This window comes from Epinephelus fuscoguttatus, linkage group LG24 (assembly GCF_011397635.1).
Source record: "Epinephelus fuscoguttatus linkage group LG24, E.fuscoguttatus.final_Chr_v1".
Taxonomy (NCBI): domain Eukaryota; kingdom Metazoa; phylum Chordata; class Actinopteri; order Perciformes; family Serranidae; genus Epinephelus; species Epinephelus fuscoguttatus.
The window spans coordinates 19,650,401-19,677,171 of record NC_064775.1 but is presented as its reverse complement, the minus strand read 5'-3'; the positions used below and the strand labels follow the sequence as shown (position 1 = coordinate 19,677,171).

The 26,771-nt window shown below is 41.6% G+C and overlaps 1 protein-coding gene across 5 annotated transcripts in view; it reads right to left on the bottom strand.

Annotated features, from left to right (window-relative positions):
* The window catches only part of LOC125884955 (nck-associated protein 5-like), a 241,421-nt gene that overhangs the window by 17,414 nt on the left and 197,236 nt on the right, over window positions 1-26,771 (bottom strand). For 4 of the 5 annotated variants that reach the window (XM_049570270.1, XM_049570271.1, XM_049570272.1 and 1 more), the window contains 7 exons: window positions 22,062-25,627; window positions 20,585-20,690; window positions 18,454-18,541; window positions 8,916-9,227; window positions 7,455-7,570; window positions 6,291-6,411; window positions 6,000-6,175 (listed from right to left, as the gene is read on the bottom strand). In XM_049570270.1, the coding sequence (XP_049426227.1) occupies window positions 6,000-6,175; window positions 6,291-6,411; window positions 7,455-7,570; window positions 8,916-9,227; window positions 18,454-18,541; window positions 20,585-20,690; window positions 22,062-25,627 (4,485 nt within the window). The other variant, XM_049570274.1, reaches the window with a different exon arrangement.

Genomic DNA, 26,771 nt, shown 5'->3' with positions numbered 1-26,771 from the left:
AAATTAGGCCTATCCTGACCCGAAAAGATGCAGAAAAATTGGTCCACGCTTTTGTTACCTCTAGGCTGGATTACTGTAACTCTCTGTTATCAGGTAGCTCTAGTAAGTCCTTAAAAACTCTCCAGCTAATTCAGAATGCAGCAGCACGTGTACTAACAGGAACTAAGAAACGAGATCATATTTCTCCTGTTTTAGCTTCTCTGCACTGGCTCCCTGTAAAATCCAGAAATGAATTTAAAATCCTACTGTTAACTTATAAAGCTCTAAATGGTCAAGCTCCGTCATATCTTAGAGAGCTCATAGTGCCTTATTATCCCACCAGAACACTGCGCTCTGAGAATGCAGGGTTACTCGTGGTCCCTAAAGTCTCTAAAAGTAGATCAGGAGCCAGAGCCTTTAGCTATCAGGCTCCTCTCCTGTGGAATCATCTTCCTGTTACGGTCCGGGAGGCAGACACCGTCTCCACATTTAAGACTAGACTTAAGACTTTCCTCTTTGATAAAGCTTATAGTTAGGGCTGGCTCAGGCTTGCCCTGTACCAGCCCCTAGTTAGGCTGACTTAGGCCTAGTCTGCCGGAGGACCCCCCTATAATACACCAGGCACCTTTTCTTCTTCTTCTCTCTCTCTCTCTCTCTCTCTCTCTGGTATTCTATTACTGCATCTTGCTAACTCGGCCATTCTGGATGTCACTAACTCGGCTTCTTCTCCGGAGCCTTTGTGCTCCACTGTCTCTCAGATTAACTCATATCGCAGCGGTGCCTGGACAGCGTGACGTGTGGTTGTGCTGCTGCCGTGGTCCTGCCAGATGCCTCCTGCTGCTGCTGCTGCCATCATTAGTCATTAGTCATACTTCTACTGTTATTATACACGACTATTGTCACACATGTATACTGCCAGATATTAATACATACTTTCAACATATTGTACCACAGTAGCCAGAACTATAACTATAATATTATTACTTTCAATAATGTTGTTGTAAGCTACTGTCATTACCTGCATCTCTCTCTCTCTCTCTCTCTCTCTCTGTCTCATTGTGTCATACGGATTACTGTTAATTTATTATGCTGATCTGTTCTGTACGACATCTATTGCACGTCTGTCCGTCCTGGAAGAGGGATCCCTCCTCAGTTGCTCTTCCTGAGGTTTCTACTGTTTTTTTTCCCCGTTAAAGGTTTTTTTTGGGGGGAGTTTTTCCTTATCCGCTGCGAGGGTCATAAGGACAGAGGGATGTCGTATGCTGTAAAGCCCTGTGAGGCAAATTGTGATTTGTGATATTGGGCTGTATAAATAAAATTGATTGATTGACTGATTGATTGATAGCCTCTCTTCTTACTTGTTTTAAGATACAGACACTCATCTCAAGAACACTCTTGAAGCAATTTTCTTTGGAAATGGATTGAAATATTCTCACTGCACTGGCAGATTTCTTCACTTCTTTTAAGAAAAGGAGGACTCCGTTTTAGTCAGAGAGGGCTTGACAAAGTAGCAGTGATTAATGTACGCATACATCACATGGGCATATGAACGGATACGTCTGTTATATCTCCATATGCATATGGATGATTTTTTTGTATGTGTATTGGTGACTTTCGAAATTGCAATTTGTATGTCTATGCTGAATTGGTGATGTTGTGATAAAATGTCTTTGTGATTACTGCAAAACAATGTCTCCACAGAGAGTGGGGACATCTATTTATCTATATTCAATGGCACTGTATGTCTCTGCAAACCATGGTTGTGCTACACTCTCACGTTTCACACGTATCATAGCAACATTTCTAAAGTAAGGTAGTACACGAGCTTTCTTTGACATTGAGTGAGACCAAGGTGACAAGCTGCAGACCACTGCAGACCAACAAACAACAAAACCTGTTGGTTTTTACCAATGCAACGCTGCTTTTCCTGCCAGAATGTTGGCAAGAAAGTGGCAATTGGGTCGAGCGCCGACATATTTTTGTTCTTACAGTGGCATGCAAAAGTTTGGGCACTGCTCATCAAAATTTCATTTACTGTGAATAGTTTAGTGAGTAGGAGATGTTGTTTGTTTTGTGCAATTATAGAGTGAAAAAAGGAAAGGAGCACCATGTAAAAGTTTGAGCTCTTAGACTACTTTTACCAGGGTCCCAGACCATAATTAGCTTGTTGGGACTCTGGCTTAGTCACAATCATAGTTAGGAAAGGCCAGGTGCTGCAAATTTCAAAGCTTTATAAATACTCTGAAACCTGAAACCTTGTCCCAACAATCAGCAGCCATTGGCTCCTCTAAACAGCTGCCTAGCACTCTAAAAAACTGAAATAACTGATGCCCACAAAGCAGGAGAAGACTGTAAGAAGATGGCAAAGTCATTTAAGGTAGCTGTTTTCTCAGTTGGTAATGTAATTAAGAAATGGCAGTTAACAGGAACTGTGAAGGTCAAGATGAGGTCTGGAAGACCAAGAAAACTTTTCAAGAGAGCTGCTCTTACGATTGCTAGAAAGACAAGTCAAGCCATTGTTTGACTGCAAAAGACCTGCAGAAAGACTTATCAAGACCCTGGAGTGGTGGTGCACTGTTCTACTGTGCAGCTACACCTGTACAAATACGGTCTTCATGCAAGAGTCATCAGAAGAAAACCTTTCCGGGGTCAACACCACAAAATTCAGCGTCTGAAATTTGCAAAGGAATGTCTATACAAGCCTGATGCTTTTTGGAAACAAGTCATGTGGAGTGATGTTAAAATAGAACTTTTTGGATGCAATGAGCAAAGGTATGTTTGGAGAAAAGAAAATAACACCTGTCCAACTGTTAAACGCAGAGGTGGATCGACCATGCTTTGGGCTTGTGTTGCAGCCAGTGGCACGGGAACATTTTACAGGTAGAGGGAAGAGCAGTGCATTCAAGATGGTCCAAGAATCTCACAGAGCTAGAAGCTTTTTGCAGGAAGAATGGGTGAAAATCCTCCAAATAAGAAATGAAAGACTCTTAGCTGGTTACAAAAAGCGTTTAAAGGCTGTGATACCAAACTTTTGCTTCAGGCTTGTTTACTTTTATGTCATTTTGAAACTGTAAAAGACTGAAATCCTAAAGTAATCTTGCTTGAAATAAATGTCATCATTATGCCTCAGTTCATCTTCTTCTTACTTAACTACTCACAGTAAACACAATTTTGACCATGGGTACCCAAACTTTTGCATGCCACTGTGTAGTGTAAAGGCATGAAAATAATTGGAAAGTTTGTTACTGATGCATGACCATATAAGCACATTTTTAGTGTTGCTGTTCAAATTGGAGCTACTTTCAACCCCTTTATGTATCATGAAAACAAAGTATAAATACCCAAAAACTGCTCTTTAGTAAAGTGCTTGAGTAAATATATAATTACTGTCCACCACTGCTTGCCTGAGCTCATGTTTTCACAGAACAGGGCCCTGATGCTGAGTTGTTTTGGGAGCTGAACCCTTGACCTTGATATTTAGCTTGGTCCCTGTGAGCACTATATATGCTACCTCACCACTCTCAGAAACGTACTGTACCGCATCCAATTAACAGACAGACAGGTTTGAGGATGTGTGTTGTCTCTTGCATGTCAGCTAATGCAGTTGTGCTTGCAGCTTGGTCACACAGCACTGCGCCGAACGTCCTGTTCGATATTGCTGCCTCTCTGCTGGGACTCAGATCAGAATCAAAAATCTCTGTATGGCGCGAGTCAAGTGTGAGTGGTCAACTTTGCTTTGTTAAAGTGAGACTCTGCCTCAGACAATAATATAATACCTGTTTGAAATTCTCTCTTTGCAAGAGGAGGTCAGACGGGAGAGTCAAGGACACTTTAGCAGTGTTACTCACTGCTCTTTCTACTCATTACACTGCCCTGCTGCCAAACATCCACCCAAATTTGTTATTTTCTTGCAGATAATGAAAACTAATGGTGAAATGCTAACATTTTGCACATGCAGTGTGGCTCAGAGGGACACTGACCTTGCTACAGACCTATAAAACAACATTTTAATATATAATGGTGCTAATGAAAGCTGAAGCAGTAAGCATATTCCACCTACAAATTCTGAATAATTATTGTAATTTATGGGTGTAAATGCTTTACAGCCATATATCCGATCCTGGTTTAGCTCCAGAGTGACACCAAAGGTCAAGAATAAAAAACACACTGAATAAATTCCAATTTTTTTTCTCTGCCTTCTCATACACAATCGTGTTTTGAACTTGTATTGAGTCAGATCCTTTTTCTCAGAATATGGATTTTTGTGTCAGGGTGGGTGTTGGGGCGGCAGCAGTGGAAGAGAGAGGAGAGCCTGGCTGCCCCATAGAGCCGGGCCATGCAGGCTGAAGGCCATTTCATGGTCTCTGATCCTCATTTGTCATTCCGCTGTGTTAAATACTAATAGGCAAATACCCGCTGACACAAGAGGGCGAGGTGATCGAAAGCAATTAGGCAGCTTTTTCTCTAAAAATCTGCAAACAGTTCCAATGGTAGCAAAGAAAACCTCGGAGTTTAGCGACTTTGTTCGTGCCTCGGGAATTATTTCAAAGGTAAAGTTGACATTGCAACTCAACAAGACTGGCTCTGACCATCTGAAAAGTCTTCTTGCCGAAGTCTGTGACAAACAGGAATGGTTAACAAAAAAAAGAAAAATTCAATTTATTCATGCCTCTGCCGCGAGGAAAGAAAAATTATGCAAACCCTGTGACAGTGTGTGTCCCTGTATCCTGGGAAGACTTCATTGAGGGCAGGTGCTATTTTTCTGACTCTCTCAACACCTCGCACATTCTCCTCATACTGTATAAAGTTGCATACATCTACCCCTGGAAGCTGCCTTTTTTTTTTTCTATCACTTTAACCGCCTCCAGCGGGCTCCGTGAAATGAGGAAATTGATTTATTCCAGATTAATCAACACAGGGCTCAGCACATTATCTCCTTCATGTGGTATACTGAGGCAAAACAATCAATAAGAGTCAGTAAAATAACAACAACCTGAATGTTCCTATTACAGCAAACAAGAACTTTAGCAGCACATGTTAAAGATATACTGTGCAGGATTTTCCCTCAAAATAATGAGGTAATCCCTCTCAGTCACTAGAAGTGTATTTATCTTTGACACCCTCTGCCTGTATTTTCTTATTGTCTATGACAGGCATAAGATGTCTATCCGCATCTCATCTACTGAACCTTTCAGCCTAATATTTTGTGTGACACATGTAGAACTGTATACTCTGGGACCTATTGTGGTTGTGGTGATTTACTTTTTTTTTTTTTTTTTTTTTTTTTTTAAAAACCTGTTTTATTGACCATTTTAAATCATTATAGATTGCTGACTTCTTACTCCTCTTAACCAGCCAGTTATGTAGGGTCTTTCTCAAAGTCAAGGAAGGATCCTTAAATGGCTGAATTCCAAAGAGGCTTCATCCTCAACTCCTGCCCAAGGACTGTACTAATGTCAAGGACCCTTCAAATTCTACCAAGGACAGAGTCTTTCCTTCAGAGACTTTTTAAGGATGCAGGTGTGTATCCTCAGCAGGTATGAAGTACCCACAACTCTTTGCACACAATTAGTTGGAAGTGAAGACGGGGCCTCTTCAATGAAACCTGCGCCAGCAGAGCTCGATGGGATTAGTAATCTCCAGGAGTTTTTATCATGTATCATGTATTTTTTGAGATGCTACTGGAACCATGTGGTGCATCTGCTTGAATTGTCTACACTTATAACAAGGGATCAACCAGGTGCCAAACTGTAAACAGCATGCATCCAAGAGAAAGCTACGAAAACTGTAGACACAACACTGAAAGGACACAAACAAACAGCAGCCACAATTCCTGCATAATATACCTTAAAATGTCTGAATGAGTGTCTTCAAATATCACTGCCTGCACAGCTTCCTGGATATCATAAGAGGCTATAATGACCAATAACATGCTTGATAGGAATCAGCAGCATGCCTGTAAAGCATCTATTATGAGTAAAACCAATTAGCTGTGAACAATGAGCTGTTTTAACACTCACGCTGAGCCTGTCTCCTGCTTTGCCATCCAGGGATGACTCCTTATGCAACAAGTTGTACTGAGAAATCCTCCTGCTGTCCTTCTCCAGATGCGAGTACATGTCGTGCTGGTAGTAGTCCATGATTGACAAGGATTTCTCCACACTGCTTCTCTTCAGGGTCTCCTCGTTCTGGTCGACTGTGGACAAAGGAATTTGTTATGACAGAAAACAAAGTAAATAAGCTCAATAAAATGTGCAGCTGTTGTCTTTATAGTTGACTGAAAATGACTGTAAGAACTTCATAAACCAGACCTGAGTCACTCTTCTTAGATCTGTTGATCAGGGTCCTTTGTGGTGAGCTTCTGGTTCCCTCTGGTTCAGTCTCGGTGTCACTGCTGCTCCCCGGGTACGTACACACTTGCAGGGCTCTCTCCTGTTCATAGTTAAAAAATAGAAATTTGATATACAGAAATGGAGCATTTTCAAAACAACACATTATGTTGTCAGTGGTAAAGAGAATAAACACGGAAGAATGGTGTGAACAACAACAAATCTAACAACAAAAATCTTTCCCCAGCCAACCCATTGCAAATCACAGTGTTATACAAAGTGTTTATTGTGATTTTTTAAAAACTTTTTAAAGGGCAACTTGATTATTTTTCTGTTTGCTGAGGTTTTTATATCATTTTGTAGCTCTCCAGTAGTGTTCCTTATGCATTCAAAATTTGGTCTAATTTTGTATGTTTTAACTTTAAAGAGCTGTTTCCCCAAGCCCTTCCAAAAACATTTTCCCATGTGACCTGTCGTAGGTTTCTGCATTAAACCCAGGTTTGGCTGTGGATGGATTAGTTTGGTTCCAAAAGTCACACAATAACAAATAAACCAAAAGATCAAGTTGGAGGCAGATCAGCCACTCCTATGTCCTGTGAGGTAAAATTACTGTTTCTGTCAATGGACTCTGGTGACTCTAAAAAGGGCAAAATAATAGCTTCAGTTTCTCATCAGAAAGGGCTGTCTGTTACTGTTTGTGGTGAGAACATGTTCCGACCTTGATCCAAACCAACTACAGTTGCATTACGCATTGTTTGGATTAACCACGAGCATGTTACAGTCCTGGAGGATTATTATATGCGCCTCCTCCTGTTGCCTTAATATACACATTTGGTGCATCCACTGCATCAAAACATTGTTTTCTAGTTGGAGCCGCATCTTATTTTCAGCGTTTTATTTTCTTGATTTTCCCGCATAGAAATTCTGACCAATCAAGAGCAGCTTTCTCGTGCAAGACATTTGATCTTGTCTGCCATGAGAACACGAACCAACTCTAGGCAATTGTGCAACTTTGTAACAAAATTAGTCCCTGATTTGGACCAAAGCAAGTGAACTCTGGGTCTGAAAGCACCCTAAGGTATGTAATTATGTAATTTTGTAATACCTTCACTCAGATTTGTTCACATTGTAATGTAAATGACTTACACCGGGCATATCATGCTCCTGGGATTTCATCCTCCTCTCTGTTTCCTTGTCTTTATCCTCTGTGGAGATGTTGCTTTGTGGAGCACAAAGACTCAACCTCTTTGTCCTGATTGCATCTATAAGTAAAAGGAGACAAAAGAGAAATGAGTCATGAGGCACGCAGTAAATAACAGGAACTGTTTGGTACCCATATAGACAGCGGAAAGAGTGAAAACATTCTTCTTCTAAAGTGACAATCTTTCCTTCAGCAGACACAAAATGAGAACATCCATTCAACCATCCAACTGCCTACACATCCATTTTTCTGCACATGTGAATGGAGCTGCACAATATCCAAGCCATCAAACATTAACGGTGTCCACACTGCGATTGTTCCCCGCCATGACTCCTGGCAGCCCAGATATAACAGCTTTCAGCTGTCGGCCCCTGAATGACGGAGCGCTGCCTTATTATCACTCTGCTGCCTACTGCTGTCTCGGACAGACGCCAATTTAATTGTCTCTTTTAACATTCAGCCGCATTACAATAACAGCCCGCTTTTGGCCAGTGCTCTGTCGCCATCTGAAAACTCTGCATTAGGATCATAAAAGTCTGTTCACCTTCTTCCCTGTGCCTATTAAGAGGCAAACAATGTGACAGGCGCCGCTCCTTTTCTGCCACCCTTAAGCCTTGTAATACTAATGATGACGGAAACATATGATAAAGACACACTGACTATATTTAAGACTCTTTTAATCAACTTGTGCCACAGAGAGGACTCAACAGGAGCCGCAGACAGTTGTGACTCAAATTGCTGCCTCTGCAGTGCCACCGCAGCGCCGAGGTGAAATAGATGCAATGTAAGCATAAAACCCTGTGTGTGATCGCTCATCCCTGTGTGTTATTGTAGCTTTAATCAGCCATCTGATTGCTTCCTACCCACCACCTTTCTGCCACACGTCACGCCAAACACAGAGGCAGAAGGCGCTTTATGATCTATGGCTGTGTTGACATGCTTATCTGATTGCATCTGTTAGTTTTCCTCAGGGCAGGGAAGTGTGTGGGTTTCTATAAGGACACGGAGTGCTTTTGTCATCCCAGCTGAGTATCAGACGTCAGTGTTGATGCATGAGCTTCAAAATTAGCTGAACAAACAAGATTCTTCTTTTAATCAGGGTCTAATAGAGCAAAGTACTTCCTCGTGTCTGGTGGCCTTGAGCGCTCTGGAGGGAAATGTGTTAACATAAAGTACAGTGACATTCAATATTTCACTAACCTTCTGAAACGTAAAACAAGCTGTCTGAGGCTTTCAAGGCTTTGCACTCAATAATAGTTGCTTTTACAGACATGCATTTCAATTTATTTTGCTCTTTGGCCTTGATTGAGGAAATCAAATAAAAAACAAAGGCATTGTTCTTTGTTCTGTAGTAAAATTGCACTACACCTGGAAAAACCCTGAATATAAAGAAGCTCTTGACTCACCTGAGGTTGCTAATTTGGGCAGGCGGCTCTGGGTGTCATTGTTGCTGGACACACTGGGGTCGGACAGGGAGTGTCCCATGCCAGTCGGGGCATGCGGGCAGGATTTTAGGAGGGAAGGCACTTTCACATCAGGTTGAGAGGGGTCTGGGTGAGAAGAGGGAGGCTCCCGACTGAGGTCAGAGGAGCTGGCGGTCACCCCACCTGGGCTGGATTCAGATTTGGGGATGTGGCGACCGCTGGCCCGTGTGACGGAATCGGGGAGAGGGAAGGTGCCGATCCCGCTGTCCAGGGTTCTCATCTGACAGCCGGAGCCTAGAGTGACAGGGACAGGAGTGTGACCTCTGGGAGAAGCAGGAGACAACAACGAAGGAGAAGAAAGGAGGGCTTGGATTCACATGCAACGGAAAGGGTTGTGAGTAAAGAGGGCGTCTGTAGCAGGTTCAGTAACACGTGGTCAGTAGGAGAAAGGAGAAAAGAGAGTAGTTTAATTTGATATAGTAAATAAAAGAAATAATGGGATTGCAGTTAGGAGTATCAAAGCTTTTTCTGACTGGTCGGTCTTTAGCCTAATTTACCTACACACTCCGCTAATGGCTTGAGAGAGACCTGCTGCTGCTGGCAATGCCATGATGCAACTTCTGAGAGTTGACTTGCCCAAAAGCCAAACTTTTTTGTCCAAAATGGAAAATGTAGCACTATTAAACAATGAATAAAAAACAATATGAATAAGTGTGTTTAAGATCACAGCTGCCACACAGTCAGAAACATCCTCTGATCGGTCGACAGACTCAACCTAAGAAACTGTGGACAGCGAGTGGACAGCTAACAACAATAATACCAACACAGAAAGATGGAGAAATATTCACAGTAGACATTCAGTGTCTCCATACAGACACCGCAGTTTAAGGCTGCATTACAAAGCTGCTGAAGGGGATGCAAATGTTCCCTTCAGGGCAAAGAAAAAGTAATTCTTTCACAAGCAAAGTTCCAGGGATATTTCACAATAGTAACATTATGTCGTATATGACATCATTGACCCAGAAAGTGACATAGTATATGACATGACTGAAGCTGTTCTTGTGCACTGTTCATACATTTTCCTCTGAAATAAGATATATGAATAATATGAAGTAATGTGTGCATAGCCCATGTATTTTGGAAGGCTGCAATCACATGAATAATGTGCTGATGGGAGTAAAGAAAAAAGCAATCCCGAGCAGTCCAGTAAGGAGGTAGGTTGGGGCAGTGGCTAGGTCAAAAAAAAAAACCCAAGACCTTCCCCCAGGACCCTCCCTTAGGAAACTGGTATTTTGAACCATGTAAACTTTGAGTGAGCACCACCTAAATTATGAATATTGTTATGTTATTTCCATGGCCTAGGAAAGTTCAATCAATATTTGTAAAATGAGCTACACTCTCTCAAATCCAGAAACCAGAAAGTCTTAAACTTGATCGGCTCCATGGACAATAAATGGGAGACTGATTTTGTGGACCCACAGTTTGTTTTCTTTTTTTTTTTATACCCAAATGAGCTTTATTCTATTGTAATAATCTCAGTTCTGAAACAGTAAATGTACGACAAAGGCGAAATGCATGCCAAGTTCTTCACAGTGCTTCCACCGGAGTTTGGTGCACCGAACCTGGGTGGTTTTTTTTTTTTGGGTGTATTTTACTGACTTGTAATGGTGTCTTGTAAACCAATGAGGGTTGGGCACATGTAAGTGTGCAAGACACAAATAAAAATCTATCAGTCAATCTATTTTAAGCCAAAACATGATTTCTTCCTAGCATTAAACAAGTGGTTTTGGTGCCTTTGCTGAGAAATGTAAAGTTTCGATGTATCTACTATAAAATAATGTACAAATGTAACATATCTGTGGTCTGCAGAAGTGTACAGTGCCAACATTTATGTATCCATTATGACCGATTCTTCTCAACAACCCTGTTCATCCCCAGTATACAAACAACTCATCAGGAAAAGTCCGCTGTAGTGATAAAGGATGCAAGTTTTTTGTTTTATTTTTGTACCCAGAAAACTGTACAGTACACATCACATTTATTTTTTACTTGCTTGCTGACAACTCAGTGAGACTTTACACTAACCCAGCTCAGAGTTATTGTAGAGCCCTGATTCACTGCATTTTTTTTTTCTTGAAAATGAACCGATTAGTTACCTGTTAATGGGTGTCTGGCTATTGAGAGCAAAATTAACCAAAGCTGACATCCCTAATTGCAGTAATTGCTGGTGGTAGCTCCACCCTAATGCACCTTATTATAATGTTCCTATTAGGCACTTGTTAGAAGCATTTGTAGCTATCACAACAGATGCACATTCTAACAAGATATGACACAATAAAGCAACCGCTGCCAACAATTCTGAACAAAACACACAACTGAGCTACAGCCCGAGGCCACATTCCTCGGATCCATCAGAGTACACGCTTGGTTGTAATCAGGAGAAATGACAGCAAGTGGCAACAGATGGACGTCGTTTGGAAGCCACAGTTTGCAGAGCCTTGACTCAGGCTGGAACAGATGGACGGCCATTCAGCTCAGCCCAGGTCCTTGTAACTGTGAATGCTAACGGCCAACAGTTACATCGGCTAATTATTTGCGACTTTTTGCTGAGATTTTGTAAAAGTGAAAAAGGCCCATAATGTTTTTATCTTAGTTCAAATTAAACAAGTTTCTCTTTGTTGCTTGCATCATATCTTCCACTGTTTGCCTCGGGGATGAGGAATCCTCCGCAACCATCTGTTCTGTCTCTCAAAATACTGTTGAGTGAAAACTCTGAGAGCAGACCAGCATGTTTTTTTATTTTTTTAGTAGATCGATACTGACAGGCTCTGCTTCTCAACTGTATAGCTTTGTCTCAATGGGATGCTGGAGCACAAACACAGTCCACTCATGAGCATTTTCTTCTATGAATAAAAGTTCTCTCTCAATACTGTTGGGTATTACAGTTGAGTTTCAAGAGTTTGCAAGGAGGGATCGGATTTACATTTGGATCTAGAGCTTAAACTACTGATCCATTTCTCTTATATATGTCTGGGCGTCATTGGTGATGCACTAAAGTAACAACTGCATTCTTCTTTGGATGCCAAAGCATGATCAGTAAATTCACAGATGAGCGAATTTATATAGTTGTGAGGAGTTCTTGGTAAAAAAAACAAACTTGAGTTGTCAGTGTTGTTGTTGATGTGTACTTCTACTCTTATCTGACTTGCCTCTGACAGTCAGCACCATACTGCACATGGAGAACCTGTGAAAATGAGTCCTCAGTGTCTGGATGTACACATACACCGTGTTCACTGGGCAGATGGCCTGTTACTTGTACACACATCTGCTGTGCATCACTTGAGGACCGTCGCTGCGAAAGAATAAAAATCCTGATCCCAAGTTTTCAAGAATACATGATGCAGTTGACATATAAGCAGAGACACGTGTGTATTGTATGTGTGAGAAAGAGAGAGAAGGGGAGAGCCGTAGATTACACAGCTGTATAATTGAATGCCAAGCCTGGCAGTTCAAAATGCCCCCTAAAACCAAACTATAACAAGGTTCACAGCAATTCTACCCAGAGGCAACAACAACTGGACGTAATGTGTTTTTTCAGGAGCTCCCTATCACTTCTGTATACAACCTCCCGGGTTTGAGGAGAGAAAGCAGGTTTTTTGATACCTCCACAGCGTGAAATAGGTTTCATGCAATGAGGTGTCAAAGGGAAGAGAAAGAGTCATCGCTAACAACCATAACCTTATCTAGGAGATATTTCCGTGTCAACAATTACATGAAAATGCAATGATATTTGACACTAATTGTAAAGTCAAATTTTGGCAGGAGAAATTAGTAACCATAGGTCCACTGTTGTGTGCGCTCAGACTTTACAAGAGCCATCTTAAAGTTCATTACATGGATTAAAATTAACTAGCTCACATTCATAGTTTGCAATATGGGTTTCACAGTCTCATAAAATGAACTAGTTTGTGTCTATTTCTTCAGTTTTTTAAACCAAAGCATAGGTCTTTGACAACCTAGGAATGAGACTCAACAATCAACAATCTTTCTCCAGAGTTATATACAGCACTTTTGAATTAAATAAAATCGATACCATCACTGACTGACAGATATTTCCCAACACTAACCGGATGCTTCAACTTGTGTCGTTTTAAATTTGTTGCAGATGTGGCTGACATTTTTTCAGACTCCGTAGGTCTAATTTGCATAAAATATAATATATTTCCATTGGAATCTGTCCTGATTTGTTCATAAAACCATATGAACTGGCTTCAGCAGTACCAGTAGCTGCAATGTCGGAATTGCTGGTTTTACTAGCCATGCAGATTTTTGTTGAAGCCTGTTCCCCCATTGAATAGTGTCTCCCTCTTGTTAAAATGCATAGGACCCTCCTCCATGCTGAGGTAAAGGAAAAGGTTTGGTTCAGATTCAGGTAGGAGGAAACACGTACTGACAGAAAAAACGGCTGCCGTAAATCCCTGTGCTTGAGTGCTGTTCGCTGTGGTGAGGGTGAACAATGCTCATTTGCAAATGGATACGTTCAATGAATGTGCTCATTTAGCATTTTTATGCACAACGCTACCTGGGCAAGCCCTAAAGAACAGCACTGGATTTTGAATCTAATTTGACATAGTGATCAAATCATGAAATTTCAACTTTCAGGTCCAACACATGATCCCACTGGAGTCAATGATGAGTCAATGATCCCATTGGAGTCTTTTTCCCTTTGACATAAATTGCAAAAAAGAGACATCTGTAAATCAGGGGACTAGAGTCACTATCAGGATTTGATCCATTTGGTCCATTGACATTTTGAAAGTCTAGAAGTGCTGCACAATTAGAGTTGCAAGTAACTACTATTGTCATTGATGAATCTGCTGATTACTTTCTTGAGTAATCGTTTGATCTATAAAATGTCAGAAAGTAGCGAAAAAAGTCCATCCCCGTCTCAAAAAGTCCAAGGTGATGTCTTTAAATGTCTTGCTTTGTTAGTCTAAAACCCAGCGATAATCAGTTTAATATGTTGTAAAACACAGCATGAGGATGCAGTGTTTAGCATTGTCGCATCACAGCAACAGGGTTCCTGGTTCAAACCCCAAGTGGGAGGGCCAATTTTAGAGTCTGCATGTCCTCCCCATGTCAGTATGGGTTTTCTCTGGGTACTCCGATTTCCTCCCACAATCTAAAGACATGCAAATTAATTGGTCACTCTAAATTGGCCGTAGGTGATGAATGCGAGAGTGAATGGTTGTCTGTCTCCATGTGTCAGTCCTGTGATAGTCTGGTGACCTGTCCAGGGTGTACCCCGCCTGTCGCCCAATGTTGTAAAACAGGGAAAAACAAAGCAGAAAATAGAATTTTCTGCCATTTTGGCATAAAAACATAGTTGAACCAGAATTGATATAAGTTGTCAATTATGTTTATGTCAACTGACTAATCGATCAGTTGACTGACTATTGCAGCTCTACGCATGTTAAAATCATTCTATCCCCATTTAAGTTAGCTAAGTGCTAAAACAAAGGTTAGCTGCTTGGATGGCGGAAGTCCAACAATGCAGAAGCAGAGTGGAAGATCCAAATTTTTTTTACAGACTGAAGTCAGACTTTTTGGTTTCATGCACCACTGGGCAACTTTCAAAGGGATGAACAGGGCTCCACTTCAGATGCTGTATCCAGCTGTCTCTATAAATCCATGTGCCTGAATCATAAAGCTCCAGCAGCAAGATCTGCTGCAGAATATTGCAATCATTTGGCTTAAGAATGATGCTTTAGACTACAGGCTAGAAAGTCTGAAAGCCAGAAACACCAGTACCCAGTGAAATAATTGCTGAATCATTGGTATTGATCAACAATGCTGTCAAACCCCTGCAGATATATTAGGGTCAGCCTGTGCTGTGGGCCAGTCAAAATGTTATTTATTGTCTTTGTATAAGAAAAAAATAAAAGCTGCCTCACGGGAAGTTCTGCTAATATACAGCAGCTGACCAGTGTAGGGTGAACTTCAAAGTCCACATTCATAACATGGATTTTGCTCAAGCTGCCTGCATCATAAACTGGCTGGATGTAAACTATTTATGTGATGGATGTGTTTGTCTGGCGTTGGGCCTGTGCATGCTGCACTTTGGAGATACGTGACATTAAAGCAGCGCTGAGGAGCATTAAGCACCCACAGCCGAAACCTTTATGAAATATTTAGTTCATTCCGTCTGGAAGTGCATAGCTGGCGGAATATAAAAAAAGGCAGCATGTTAATCAGAATACAGACACAATTAAGCATTTCATTTTGGCGCTGTGGTGGCTGTTCCCCATCATGAGCTGATTTTCACACTCTGTGGAAAGTTGCTTGAGCCAAAACTATGTCTTGACATATTTTAATAAGTTACTTCTCAGCTAAAGCTTCAAACATAAAAAAAACAAGAGAAGCTGAGAATTGGTTTCTGGTTCCATAGAGATTATTTCGACCAACACTCAGCCCTACCAAAATATATCTAGTTTAATTGTACATAAGAACTGGCTATTGTGAAGATGGAGTCCATTAAATGTTTACACAATCATTACTGTTTGTATATTCTGGATATAAACAGTGCCAACCATGGCAAAGCAGACCCAAAATACAATACCTATATTTTACAGCCAGTTAGGAATACAAATTATAAAAAAAAATATTGATTACAGCAGCTTTGAATAAATGACAATAGTTTTACATCCATCCAATTTGAGAATAAAAGTCATGTTCTTCAAGGGTGTGTATGTATGTACTTTTACATGTATTTATTGTTTTTTAATTCCAGTGGCTAGACGGATTGTAATGTAACCTAAAAATAGATTTCTATGTAAAGGACTCTTGATGAATTTCCAGGTAAAAACCAATAGGCTACTCAACTCACTCAAGAAAATATCATGACATGTCACTCCTGTGCCACACACCCCCACAACGACTGACTGGACTGGTTATAAACCATTTAAACTCATGTCACTACTATGCACTTTATACTCACAACATAGTGCTATGCTGCTGTTCAGCACTTTGCACTTTTTAAAACTTGCAAATACTTGAAAAATCCTGTGCAATACTTTGTCTTGTCAGTGTCTATCTACATGTCTGTGGGTATGCAGTAATCCCTACTGTCCATCTATGTTGTATTTAGGTGAACTTGTTGCCGTCTGTGTGCACTTCTTTTTATGTTAAATGTTGTTTGTTACAAACCAGCACATTGGAGTGTGCAGAAATGTAATTTTGTTATTCTGTGCAATTGCTTATTGTATGGTTTGATTGACAAGAAAGTTCACTTTGACTTTGACTTTGCATTATGCACATTCCTGAGTACCAACAGTGGGCAACATTCCTAACTGTAGCTTAGAAATGGAGTCCGCTAATTCCAACAAATCACTGGCAGCCACCAAAACAGAATCCACACATGCCTCGTTTCTGTAATACATTTTGTAGTAGCAGTGGAGTCGGACCTTCGCTTAGTGCTGGGGTTTGTGCTAGCTGAATTTGAGCTGCTACAGCAACAGACCTAAGGTGCGATAAGCAGTAAATTTATGACATTCTGTGGCCTAATGCAAAAAAAAAAAAAAAAATCCTGATGCTGAGTGGGCTAATGTTAACAATTCTAGCTTGCTTGCTGACACAGATGGATTACTGGCTAGCTAATGTAGCAAAATACTTTATTGGGTAGATAAAATCAGCTCAACATCAACCTGGTCTCACTTTGAAGTCGTCAAAAAAAACGGCGCTTGGACAGTGACCTCTGGCAAACTGTACATTTCCTGTAAAAAAGTGTACTTTAAAAACAAACAATGCATGTAACAGGCTGAACTTGACACGGCGTCCCAGAATGTTAACAACCAATGCACCCAGGGTACATCATACCTCAACGTGGAAAGTCCATGACCAAACGTCAGTATGCAACTTGTCATATACTGTTTGGTCAGTGGACTTTCATGTCCACAAATGACACGCTAGGTATCCTGGGTGTGTCTGTTATTGGAGTTCCAGGATACCCTGCCATTTTATGCATGTTACATGCATTGTCTTTTCAAAATACACTTCCATTTTCACAGGAACTGGACAGTTTCTGCTTGTTAGATGCATACAGTATTTTTTAAATAAATTTCCAATGTCAGAAAAGCACCTTGTCTTTCACTTGTTTTTTTCCTTGTGCAACAAAAGCTCAGGGTTAGGTTTCTAAAAAAACAAAACAAAGGAGGCACCGGACTCCCAAATTACTTTAGAAGCTAATGTTACGAAGCAACAAATCCATGCAGCAGCCAAGAGTTAACTGTTTCCTAAACTGAGATTAGCAAGCTAGGTTGCTAGTCATGGGTTGCTTCATGATGTTAGACGATGATTAAGTAATTTGAAAATGGCAAGCTAGTTAGTAGCATGGAGTCAAATGAAATACATAAACATTTTAGACAGTAAAGTTATTCTAAATATGATTGTAACCTATTTTTTTTCAGCATTCTATCAACATGATGCTGGTTGATATCCAGTTTTGTGTATGTCACATTACTGTTTTGACTAAAGCCCAGGGGCTACGTGCCAACTGTGTACAAATGCGAGCCACAGGATGTTGACTGGGATGCTCCACATAATGGCCTCAGAGAAAGTTCACGAGTAACAAGGATTGGATGAAGTACAATTTTTAAAACTATGCTTCAGGATATCCAATTGAAAAGACTAAAACTATGAAAAGATAGACCTTTTTTGTTTTCCACAGAATTTGGCGCCAAGTTCCTAAAAAAAGGGGGATCTGTTTCTGCTAATCTCTATTCCCACAGTCTATGGTGCTATATTACAAGAGAGTCATTACGACCTTTGAGATGATCACTGCGACAATCTCTAAATATCCAACTGAATGAAAACTGAGTGACAAACAAGCTGCACCCTACATCCAGAAAACAGCGGCTCCACCCTCTGTCCCAATGCAGTAATAACAATCATCACCCCGTCTCACAAATTGTTTGATGCATCTATTTTTTCACTTCCTTAGCTGCTTAGGCATTGTAAAAAATCACCCGGTTGCACATCAATCACCTGACTAAATTGTCAACATGTTTTTTTTTGCAGCTGCTACTTTTTCCCCCACAGTGATGGCAAGTCTGGCAGCGAGGGGAATTAGTTGGCGAAGGAATTGAATTGTCAATCACATCAGGAAATCACAACTGTAAAATGTGTTAATGCTCCGTTGCACTGGTTGATTCTTGATGGCTAGTGACAGCTTTTTGTAAGTTACTTTGAAAAAAACTGCACTGAGTGAGGTAAACACTTGCAAATGTGAAACTCAGTGGCTTAAAACAGACAACGTCATGACAACTTTCAGAAGTAACAAGAGCAAAGGCGATGAATCGGAATATATCACACAGGATTGGATTTGACCTCTACTTTGGTTTGCTTGTGGTACAATTCAAAGAGCTATGTGGGTTTTTTTGTTTTGTTTTTGGCACATAATCACTAACTTTAGCAGTTCTTAATGCAATGTCCATTGAGCACCAACAGTAATGCATGAGCTTACCTATCATGTGGTCTTGACAAACTGTGTCTGGAATGCGTCCCTCCTCATTTTCAGCCCTCAGGTTGATCTTCTGAGTCATTATAAGGGTCTGGAATAATAACAAACACTTCATGTTGGTGATGCAAACTTCAAAAAGCAGCTAAAATATACAATAATATATTAAATTCACCAAAATATGCAGTATGACAGATTCCAAATGTACCTTGGTTTGTCTAGAAAATTGCATTATATAACATATCCATTTATAATGCTTCATCTGGAGGAAATTGCGAAGAAACGTGGGAAAGGATTAGTCATAGTACCTACAGATTCATGTATGTTATGACTATGAGTCTCTGGCATAGTAAAATAAGGGGGACTGGGTGTAGTTGTAAAACCTTTTGTCTCAGCACCTTTAACTCGCTGAATCTTATGTGTTAGAGGTCTCAAATTTTGACACAAAGTACCCCAATTTGTCTACTACAAATAGCAATATTTCCAACTACATCGCTAAATACATTAAATTAAAAATTTCAGAACAGGTTTGATTCTCTGTTGCAAATTTCCACAACACACAGAGCAATAAAATGCATCAGAATCAGTGTGCAAGGTTTCTGTGCCTACTGAATTTTAAAAAACACATCCAAAAAAACTGACTCAGTGTGCAAAGGCCTTAACCTGTTGGATGTTTTGTACATCACATGGAGTGAGTCAGAAATACAAGTCTGCTGCCTCAAGTATGTTACCAGTCAAGAGATCCTTTTGGTGCACATTGAGGACACAACGACTAACCATGATTAGCTTGAAATTCACTAAACCAGGCTGAAAATGAAGAATATCTGAAACAATTTGAATTTGAAGATGTCATCTTGGGCTTTGGGTAACTGATTGACAATTTTCACAATTTTCTGACATCTTATAGGCCAAACAACTAAACATTCAATCAAGAAAATAATCAACAAATTAATCTACAATGAAAATGATCACCCTACTGTAGCAGCACGGTGGTTGGAAATGAGCAAAGATGAAATGCCTTTAATTGTACCCAAGAGACTACTGTCTTATCTAATACAAGTTACATAATTCTAACTACGGCAGGACTAATCAAAATATAGACTTGGTCCAAAAAATGACTTTGATACCTGAAAATCAGTATACTTCCTTACACAGCTATTGAATTTCACATGCAAGGTCAAGAAAGACATGGTTATACAATACGTGTATTACATGACCCACAAGTCATCCTTTCTTGGCAAAAGTGGTGCTGTTACAACCATCCCATCGTTATAACCATAACCGATCTCCCTTATGTTTAAAGTTTTGTTCAAAAAGAAGGCAGTTGTCATACTTTCCTGCCTTACTTTAATTGGGTTATTCAAAAAAGAAGTGATTTTGGGGTGGTGCAAGAGAAGGAGCTTGTAGGTCATAAAGTGTCCCTCTTTTGTTGTATTTCTGCGGGAGAAGATAGAGAGAACGCTCGGAGGATGGTATTAAATGGCCCCTTTGTCAAATTGAGTGCCTGCGATAAGAGGCTCCTCCATGTTATCAAAATTCCACATCATCTGGATTAAATTTCCTACATTATGCAGTGAGACTCTCTTTGTGTCACTCTCTTCCTCCATTCAGCTTGCTCCTCATACCTTCTTTTTTTATTGCTTTTTTTCACGCTCTCTCAAGCACTCAGCCTCTCCATCATTTTTTGACTGACAGATAATGAAGAACCGCAAGGTCATAATTTTGGCCTTTTGCTTACAAAGTGCGCTGATGTGATTTAAAGAATCAAGCTGCTGAGAGAGGCCTAATTTAAGTTTGTATTAAATGCATGGCCTGATGTGAGATGTGGTTTAAAAAACTTTCAGCTTTGTGGGAACAACAACAACACGGGCCTGGGAGGATAATGAAAAAGTAGGCGATGAATTGTAGGCTGAGTCAAAGCACAATGTGAATCAATAGCGAGCCTTCAGGGGATATAGCGCTGAAGAGGTGGTGCTGCTGTGGATGTGTTTGTGAACATGTACATGTACAGTACAAGTGTGAAAAACCTGCAGGAATTTGCATGTATGTGTACGTGCCAGCAACCTGTCAAAACACAGTCAGAGACAAACAAGACACAGACACATGCTCGGTTCTGTTATGGTGTTTGCTCACTTACAGCAGTATCTGGACAGATCTCCATATCTCCCTTCATTTCACTGTGTTTCTTGGGCGTGGAGATCCCAGGCGGCGACGCAGCCACACAGTTGCCCTTCACAGCAGTCCTGCGAGGAAATAAGATTTGATCTGTTTTTATGTCTGCGTGCCGAGCCCCTCCTTTATCAACTTGCCAGGTGGAAAGTGAGCCTGCTGGTAAATTGCATTGACCTGCTCTTTTGGATACAAACATATAAGCACAGAAATGCCGTCAAACGTTTAACAACCTCTATGAAGTGTTCCCTTCCTAGTGATTGCAGCTACTCTGGATAAAAATCTGTCAGTTGTGATTTGAAGTGGCAAATCAATGAAGTGAGGAGTATGAGATGTGCAGCTTTCCTGGCTTAGAGATGCCTTTTCTCGAGTGTGCTGACTATGTGTCTGGATGTTGGTCCGAGAACTGCTTATACTCCCCGGAGTGGAGTCATAACTCAAACGGACAGCTGCTGTTGGTGCCGTTTATTTATCATTTTCTCTGAACACACAAGTTTAACGCAGCAATGTCTCATGTTTAATTTAAAGGACGGGCTTATCTGCGTTCTTTTCCATGTTTTTATAATTGAAACTCCCAATTAGCTGTCATCAGAGATGTAGGTTACAGCACTGAAGCTAAGCAGTGTAGCATACCACTGTGAATGCCACGTGAATATCACACAATAACACAAACTATCAGATCAGACACAGCAGTAACAAGTAGGGGAGAGTCGCCTTGAATTAACGCATTACAGCTGTAACACACACAATTCCCCTTGCTATGTAGAAGTCACCATTATGTCATCATGTCGGTAGTGCAGTAGAAGATCCCTGAGAAATATCAACCGGATTTACCCACTCTGTAGCAGATGGCAGTTGGAAAATCACTTTAGCACAAACTACATCAGAGTTAAGATTCAGGGTTTTTTTTTTTTCAAATAAAATGTTGTGGGGTTTTTTGTATATTGTGGAGCTAAAATCTACATTGTTTTTAATCAGTTAGCGTAGTTTTCACATCATGCATGCTAATTCTGGTCTGGAAGGAACGCCAAAGCACCAATGCGTCCAGCAGCTCATTTGGAGCATGAGTTAAATTTTTTAACTGCCTAGATATAACTTGCATGTCTGCTTTTCGTCAATAAAACTTACAGATATTTATGGACTGTGTGGCTATAGCATAGACTGTAAAGCTTAGTGACTTGGGGTGCTGCTTCGTTGACCCTCCAAGGGTCATGTGCAATTACACACACACTTCTCCAAACTGCATACACTCTGTGTTCTATCAGATGTCACTTAGTTATATTCTAAATCAGATAAAGGGTTGTATAGTGTTCTTACAACTTCCATCAATCAAATTTGCTGACCATGTAGATGTAGTCAATGTATCTGCCAATGAGGCCATCGGATAAGTTTTAATACTATCATTATCTTCTATACAAAATCTAATCACATGCTTGGTCACCCACCTGCCAAGAAGCTCTTTCACAAACTGGTCTTTGCCGATGAAGGCAGTTGTACACTGGATCTGGCTGGCAATCTGGCCCATCTGGTTGTTGCAGTGGTCCATGATGGAGCTCAGCTTGTTGTTCATCTCAGACAGATTCTGCACCTCCTGACTGTCTCTCTGCTGGTTATCATTTTTCTTCTTATCCTTCTTCTTGTCAGACTTCATCTGTTTGCCTCCAAGCACTGATCCAATCTTCATCTCTTTCTTCTCCTCTTTCCCCTTGGGGGAGTCTGCTTTCTTACCACTAAGAGATGGGAGCTTGCTCTTACGGAGGCCGAACCAGTTTGCCAGAGAGGGGCCTGTCTTCTGTTTGGCCTCGCTGGCAGCGACCTTCTCCTGTTCTTGATATTTCTGCAGATTCTCTTCGATTCCCATCATGACTTTCTCCTCAATGGTGCAGACTGTTGGGCTGTTTTTTTTATCCTCTGTATCTGGAGAGTCTGTCTGGGTTTTGACTTCCCTCCTAAAGTCTGGCTCATTAGGGGTCTCTTGCACCGGGTTTTCTGAGCTAAACACACAAGAGGAGGGAGGTTGAAACTGAGGATGAGAGGCAACTTTTGCTGGCTTACGGATGTTGTTCACACCAATTCGATCGCTTATGGGTAAGCTACGTGCCTCTTTTTGAGAAGGCGAAGTGATTGCCTCTCCTTTCGCTGTGCCCTGTGACCCTTCACCTTTGGAGCCTGATTTGGAAGTTCTCTCAGGGAGGATGTTGTGACTATTTGATCCTGTCATGCCTCCATAGTGGCTAAGCCGAGTCCTGGGGGAATGGAGAGGGCTGTCTGTTAACCCAACACTTGGTACCTCCAACGAACTCTGTCTTGACAAAGAGTTCCCCCTTTCACCTGAGTTGGTGATGATCTGTGTTCGGACTTTTCCCAGCCCATCTAGTGCACTGATGTTGGGTTTTTCAATGTAGTTGGTGCTGAAACTCTGGCTACGAGCTTTAGCCCCATTCATCCCCAGAGCCGGCTTTAGATGAGGTTTGGTGGAAACAGATATGGATCTAGAGAAAAGCTGACTACTCCTTTTCCCTTTATCGCAAACCTCCCCTTCCTCTGTAGCTTGTACTTCTTCTTCTTCCAGTAACCTACACTGGACGTCACCTTTCCCCTCTGACATCTTGGATGGCGAATCAATACTGAATGCTGGCTGCAAGCTGTCACACTGGGTAGAAGCATTTGAGGTCACAGTTTCCTTGGAGACTGAGTTGATATGATCTTTCTCTTGCTTGCCTGGTATAGAGGGACTATTTTTATGGCTTGGGGGAGATTTTAAAAAAGCTTTAAACCCCATTGGGATGCGAGTCTTTGAGGCTTTATCTGCAGTGTTTGGGGAAGTAATAACCGAGCTTGGTGGGCTGACAACAGCTTTTTGTGGCTCTGCTTTACCTTGAGGGGCATCCTGAAGCGATAAAGGTAAACTAATAGATGTCTTCTGCACTGTCTGATAGACATTTTCATGGGTTGATCCTCTTTTACTTGCAAATGAGTTCTGAAGCGAGGACCCTCTGAGGGCACTGTAGGGAGGAGGGACATTCTTTGAGCTTTTAGGTGCATGTTCAGTTTCTGGAGCACACCCTGAGTTTGCAGAAGGGAGGTAGTCTTTTGTAGTCATCCTCTTGGAAGTGCCTTTTGTAGGTGTCTGAGTCATGGCAGGGGACTTTTGAAGGTGCTGACTGGTTTTCTCGACCAGTTTCTGAGGTGCAAGTGCAGTCCCGTAGCCTGCATCCAAGTCTAAACAGTCTTTATCCTTGATGGGTAGCGTTGTTTGCATATTTGGTACAAGTGAGTTGTGGTAACTTGGGGGAGGGCCCCTCACAGTGGTTGATGTGGATGTTTGAGCCACCCATGTTTTATGTGCTTGAGGCGACCCTTCGTAATTTGGTCTGATTAGTAAGGAGGTGGTGCGGCCCGGGGGAGGGGGAGGAGACGGGGACCTGAGTTTATTTTTGCTGGTTTCACAGTGTTTGTCTCTGGTGGGCTGTTCACCATTGTCAGCATACTCCAGGTGCCTCCTTGAGAGGTGTGGGGAACTGGAGGAGGAACCCTTACTACACTCGGCCCTGCCGGGGAGCTTGGAGTTCACCGCCTTTGGGCTCTGTGAACAGGTTCCTGAAGTCTTTATGAACCTGGACATTTTAACTGCAGGAGAGGAGGGGGATTTCTCCTGACTAGAGAGTCCTGAGTTTCCACTATTACTTGGTTCAGTGGAAGAGCCCTTTGACACTCTCAGTGGGGACCCTGAAGGTTTGTTACGACCGGGTATCTTTGAACCACTGGACTTGGGAGCAGTAGAATCGCTCATGGGAGGGATGGAATGGCCTTTATTAGGTCGGCTGCTTGGTGGTTTGATAAGTTTCCTTTGTGGAGTCAGCTGCATTGACACCCTCTCTGCACTGCCCTCCCTGCTATTGCTTGTTTTACTAGACCTAATTTGACATTCAGATGGTTTCTCTGGAGACTCAAGAACAGTGTAGTTTCTTGTATTTGCTGATTTTTGCCTTGTTGGCCTCTCTTGGGGTGCTAGCTCTGTGTAATCAGCAACTACCTTGCTATTTTGAATGTCATTTCGAAGCCCAGCACCTGTTGTGAGCTTATGAGCAGAAAGTTCAATAGGCTCTCCTTCTGCATCAAATATTGCCAGTATGCTCTCCTCAGACTGAGTACACTTGGCCCCTTTGGGCTCCTTAATTAAGCTGAAAGGCCTGGGCCTCCCATCTGCAGACTGGGTGCGTCCCTGCTCTCTTCGCAAGCACTGTTGTGTGAGCAGCTTGGCAGCATCTCTTGACACTCTCTTGGAGTCCCTCTCCGCTTGCTCCAGTGGCTGGCTAAAGGACATTCGGATGTCATTAGACTCAGAGTTGAGGTCCTCTGGATCATCCACGTCAGAGAGGTGATTAGGACCCTCTGGGTCAGCGGGGTTGAAGTGCAGCAAGGATGGTTTAGTAAAAGCTGATATCCGCCCGCCCTCAGGGAGAAAACTGTCTATGAAACTCATGAGTTTGTCAGGACGCTCTTTTGAGTCACACCCAGAAGGGTGTTTCGTAGCCATGTTACCTGAGCTACCATCACCTCCACCTCCACTGTCCTGTATCCCTTCCCAGCTGCACAAACTGTCTGAGATGCTGCGGGAGAGCCTCTTACAGTAAAACCAGCTGTCCTTAGTGGGGATGTTATCTCCTCGACTGGAAAGTGCCAATTCATCATCAGCATCATCAGAATCATAAGAGAACTTTTTGCCCCCAGCAGCTGAAGTTCTACCCACATGGGTAGGCTTGGACACCCCTTTACTGCCACTCTTGATACCCAGAGAATAGATGCCCTCGTTGGAGTTCATACAGTCTGACTTTGAGACCTTGGATGAAGCAGAGGAGCTCCTGTGTTTCCTCCTCTGGAGCTTTCTCAGTCCCTCGAGTATATTGCTCTCCTTGCGCCTTGTGGGCAGCTGCTCCTCAAGGGCGGCACAGATATTACTTGGGGCTGATGAACCCAAACTCAGCCTCTTCTCCCAAGTCAGAGATGACTACAAGGCAAAGAGACAGAGTGGGTCAACATGGATGAAAACTTTTTTTTTTTCTAAATCATTACCAACCAGATCATCACAATAAATGTTGGCATGGTACATTTCTGCAAACCATGAATATGTGAAATTTGCACATTATCATTCAGCAGATACATTACAAATCTTCATTTCAACATTGCTGTGGATAATATGTGAATTAAGTTTAGGCACAAAAACCACTTAGTTATGGTTAGAAAAATATCTAAATACCCAGTTTTAGAGACAAAATCCCGGCAGGAAAAACAACATCTCCAGAAAAAACAACCACTTTTCAGCCACTATCGCTGCTGGAAAGACAGAACTACCAGCTTTGAAGCCTAAATGGCAGCTTGAGAAACAAAGGTCACTACAAAACACCCATTCTTGGAGCCTAAAAAAATGATGGAAACACACAGATGACTTGCTACAAAAAACCCGCATTTGAAGCCAAAAAACCACTGGAAAAACACCAACAGGTCACTATAGAATGCTCACGTTTAAAGCCTAACAAGCTGCTGGAAAAACACCAATGAGTCGCTATAAAATGCCCACATCTAAAGCCTAAAAGCTGCTGGAAAAACACCAACTGGTCCCTACACACACCCATGTTTGGGGCCTAAAAATAACTATGGAAACACACAGCCTAAGAAGCTGCTGGAAAAACACCAGTGACTGGTGTTTTTCCAGCGGCTTCAGACAATTCGCTACATAACACCCACATTGGAAGTCTAAAAATCCACTGGAAAAACACAGACCATACACTACAAAACACCCACATTTAAAGCCAAGAAAGCAGCCACAAAAACACCAACTGGTCGCTATAAAATGCCCACATTTGAAGCCTAAAAAGCTGTTGGAAAAACATCAATGGATCACTACAAAACACCCACATTTGAGACCTTAAAAAAAACAAAAACACTGTAAACACACAGACAAGTCACAACAAATCACCCACATTTGTAACCAAAGAAGCCGCTGGAAAACACCAATGTGTCACTACAAAACATGTATGTTTGGGGCCTAAAAAGCAGATGGAAACACCACAATGACTTGCTTCAAAACAATCTGTTTGTTAGTTGGTCTTGAACAGTGGTCTGTAACATGGCAGCTGTCTTGCCTAAGAGAC